The sequence below is a fragment of the Salvia miltiorrhiza genome, chromosome 5 (genome assembly GCF_028751815.1).
Source record: "Salvia miltiorrhiza cultivar Shanhuang (shh) chromosome 5, IMPLAD_Smil_shh, whole genome shotgun sequence".
Taxonomy (NCBI): Eukaryota; Viridiplantae; Streptophyta; class Magnoliopsida; order Lamiales; family Lamiaceae; genus Salvia; species Salvia miltiorrhiza.
The window spans coordinates 41,575,975-41,579,843 of NC_080391.1; the positions used below are offsets into that span (position 1 = coordinate 41,575,975).

Genomic DNA, 3,869 nt, shown 5'->3' on the forward strand with positions numbered 1-3,869 from the left:
GAGGATGCCACCTAGGAGAGAGAATTATTGTGGTGGCTTCAATATGTAATCCTATATATAATAGATAGATTACCCACACACTTAAAATACTAATCTACAACTCCTTAATTTCCGTGGCGAAACCAAATGTGGCCAACAATATTGGGACGGAGGGAGTAGTATTTATTTATTAGTTTAATTACAACAATTATAGTGTATTTCACTGTAAAAGATCGTTTGGGAAGTCATCTATCGTAGGGTATTTATGTCTGGTTCCAAATCTATATATCTCATGTTATAGTCGTAATTATATTTAAATCCAACCTTAAGTACGCAATCCAAATAAAGTAGCCCTAGCATTAACACAGGTGTCGGGTCAACAAAGCCAATCACGACTTCCTATTACACACAAAAACATGTGTTGATAACTTCTCTTCCTCCAAAAAAGAAAAAGAAAAAGTGTTGATGGTACTTTCTGAAGCAGCTCTATTATCTCCAGCCAATTCCAATTTGAAGATTCCGAAGCATGACGACGAAAACCCAGAAGAAATCGAGAAGCTCATCGAAGAAGTCCAAGAGAGAATCAGTTTCGGTCCGCATCATCGATGAGAAAACGCCTCTGCTGCTTCACAAGAAGGCGGAGAGCAGCAGTTTCTCCCACCAAGAAGCAGACGGAGCTTCCTTCACCGGAGCCGTATTCAACTTGTCCACCACCATAATCGGCGCCGGCATCATGGCATTGCCGGCCACCATGAAGGTCCTCGGCCTCGCCCTCGGGATTGCAGCTATTGTGTTTGTCGCCTTCCTCACAGAGCTCTCCATAGCCATGCTGCTCCGCTTCAGCAAAGCCGGCGCCGTCGCCTCCTACGGCGGCGTCATGGGGGACGCGTTCGGCGCCGTCGGCCGGAAAGCCTTGCAGGTCTGCGTGGTCGTCAATAATATTGGGGTGCTAATTGTCTACATGATCATAATCGGTATGTTAATTTCTCACATACAGTACTGCTTTAGACTTGAAAATTTTCGATTTGTCTTGAAAATTTTTTGATTTGTGAAGGCGATGTCGTATCCGGTTCGACTTCGAGCGGAGTTCATCACCCCGGTCTGATGGAGAGCTGGTTCGGGAAGCAGTGGTGGACCGGCCGGTTCTTCGTACTGGTTGTCACTACGCTTGGGATTTTCTCTCCATTAGCGTGTTTCAAGCGTATCGGTAAGCTGCAGTTTCTTATCTTACTGCCAATTAATGCACGGATTTTTTTATATATTTTATTGTTTTAACCGAACTTTTGAAATGTTGTAATAATTCTCCTATCTCATTCATTCGCAATCAACACTATTTTTATTGAAAAAATGGTGGAGAAAGGGCTTTCTTGATTGTTGTATTTGGTGTTTGAAGTCTTTTTTTGGTTGCAGATTCTCTGCGGCACACCTCTGCTGTGGCTGTTTTTCTCGCAGTGGTTTTCCTGGTCATAACCGCAGGCATCGCCGTCGCGAAATGGATGCAAGGAACCATGATGCCGCCGCGGCTCCTCCCCAATATCTCCGACATGAATTCTATCTGGACGCTCTTCACCGTCGTCCCTGTCCTTGTCACCGCCTACGTCTGCCACTTCAACGGTACAATTCTCCCCAATGTAGGCAAGTTTGTAATTGTTAGTTATAGTAATTAATTAAGTAAGTATGATCGTGCAGTGCACAGCATTGAGAAGGAGCTAGAAGATGCTTCAATGATAAAGCCCGTGGTTCGAACATCGCTGGCACTCTGCTCAGTGATTTACATCATGACGAGCTTCTTCGGGTTCCTGTTGTTTGGCGATGGCACGCTGGATGATGTGCTCTCCAACTTCGACAAGGATATGGGCATCCCCTTGAGCTCCCAGCTCAATGATGCTGTTCGTGTCAGCTACGCGCTCCATCTCATGCTTGTTTTCCCTGTCATTTTCTACCCTCTCCGCCTCAATTTAGACGGCCTCCTCTTCTCCTCCTGCTCCATCCCTCTCACGGCCGACAACCTGCGCTTCAGCTCACTCACCATTGGCCTCATGTCCCTCATCTTCTTGGGCGCCAATTTCATTCCCAGCATTTGGGACGCCTTTCAGTTCACTGGTGCAACCACTGCTGTGTGCATCGGCTTCATCTTTCCTGCTGTCGTCGTCTTAAGGTAGCATCTGAGAACCTTTTTTTTATCTGTTTTTGGTGCTCACCTTTTCTTTTGCTTCAGGGACGCTCATGGCATCACCTCGTGGAAACACAAGACTTTGGCTGTGTTCATGGTTGGTTTGGCTGTGTTCGCTAGCTTGGTGGCGATTTACAGTGATGCGTACGCCATCTTCAAGAGGAACGCAACGCCTACACGCGAATAGTCTCTCACGAAGAGGAAGTGGCGGGAAGATGGATCAGAAAATGTGTGATATATGGCTTGAAGATGGATATTGACCTGAGTTGGTTTCAAGAATTCAGGCATCATTTCTGCGTGGTAATAAGTGTGTTATGTTGATTTCCAAACAAACTAGATTTATTTATATATTCAGAGGTTTATGTGTTAACAGTTTTGGTCCACCTTATAATAGTATTCTTCAACTATATATGTTTCTTCAAGTGTAATACGATATTTGATGCTGAGATTGGTAAGAGAAGAAAACAATGATCTTTGTTTCATCCCTTGTAACAGTTTGAGTGAATGTTTCCATCAAAAATTTTAACCACAGTTTTCATTCATTGTGAAGCTTTTACTCATTTTCTTCCCCCCTACTAGACTAGAAAAACCCATCCAGTTTCTGCACTTGCTCCAAAATCTTGATTGCTGCTATTCTGTGAGTTGTGTTTCGAGGCCACTCTGCTGAATCATCTCGTATATCTTGTTACAAGAGATGACTACTCCTATTGTCACAATACATAGAAACCTAGAGTAGGATCACGTTGCATCCTACTCAATCCCCAGCATTAAGTAGATCACTCAAAATATCAATCTATGCCTATGGTGTAATATCTTAAGTTCATTTTTAACCGTTGTATCTTGAGGATAAATATTATAGACCTATAATGGAGCATTATGGTCGAGTTTGAATAGTGTACCTTTCAGAATAGAGTGATATTCCAACATCAACGAGTAAATCAACGTTCTTAATTCTTATGCAATAACCTCAAAAGTCTAAACTATATTTGAAAAACCAAAGTGTATTTTCATGATTTGGCTGGTAATAGTTGTGATGACCATTGATGTGCTGTTGAACCTTTATTTTCGTGACTTGGCTGCTATGCCTAATTTACTCTCTTCTCCGGTTGCTTAATTTACTCTGTTCCCAAGCCTTGGAGGGAGAGATGCTGTCGCTCTCCAGTTAAAGCTTTGACAGCAAAAGTAATATTGTTTTTAGAGAATGGAGAAAATCATATTTATATGGTGATATGAGTAATGCATCTGATATCAAAACTTGATTTCAGATTACCCATAGCTAAAAGGACATTCGTCCCTGCATAGCTAAAAGGACATCTGATTTCAGTTTCAAACAGGACTAAGATTAGATTCTGGAATCCATTTTTATCATAGCATGATTTTGGTCATATCTGTGGTCCTGTTATTCATGATGTGATGGTTGTTCCAGTTGCTTAGGTGTTTCCTTCTTTCTCAATTGTTACAAAAAAACCATGATGATGATATCAATAAGAATTTGAATATTTATGTCAATCAATTCTTTATTTCATTTACTTTTATATTTTGTTTTTATTATTCAGCCCCAATACTTGATTCCAATTCTCCAATATATTGCAGAGAGAAGAAAAGGGAACAAATTAACTTCAATGAATCTATGTATATAGAGAGAGAATAAAAGGTTTATGTAATGATGTAGCATCATTAATTCTTCAGAGTTGTTTTTCTTTTAAAAAACTACAAA

At 41.3% G+C, this 3,869-nt stretch overlaps 1 protein-coding gene across 1 annotated transcript; it reads left to right on the forward strand.

The window, feature by feature from the left end:
- The first annotated feature begins 240 nt into the window (after window positions 1–240).
- LOC131024476 (amino acid transporter AVT6A-like) lies at window positions 241–2,694 on the forward strand. The gene is made up of 5 exons (XM_057953979.1): window positions 241–953; window positions 1,034–1,186; window positions 1,390–1,593; window positions 1,669–2,137; window positions 2,198–2,694. Exons 1-5 carry the CDS (start codon window positions 506–508, stop codon window positions 2,337–2,339), a joined length of 1,416 nt encoding a protein of 471 aa, XP_057809962.1. The 5' UTR covers window positions 241–505; the 3' UTR covers window positions 2,340–2,694.
- The last annotated feature ends 1,175 nt before the right edge of the window (window positions 2,695–3,869 follow it).

Coding starts and splice junctions, on each gene's coding strand:
- LOC131024476 (XM_057953979.1), top strand. CDS start 506: ATGACGACGAAAACCCAGAAGAAATCGAGAAGCTCATCGAAGAAGTCC. Junction 1,187..1,389: donor AGCGTGTTTCAAGCGTATCG/GTAAGCTGCAGT, acceptor TTTTGGTTGCAG/ATTCTCTGCGGCACACCTCT. Junction 2,138..2,197: donor CCTGCTGTCGTCGTCTTAAG/GTAGCATCTGAG, acceptor CTTTTGCTTCAG/GGACGCTCATGGCATCACCT.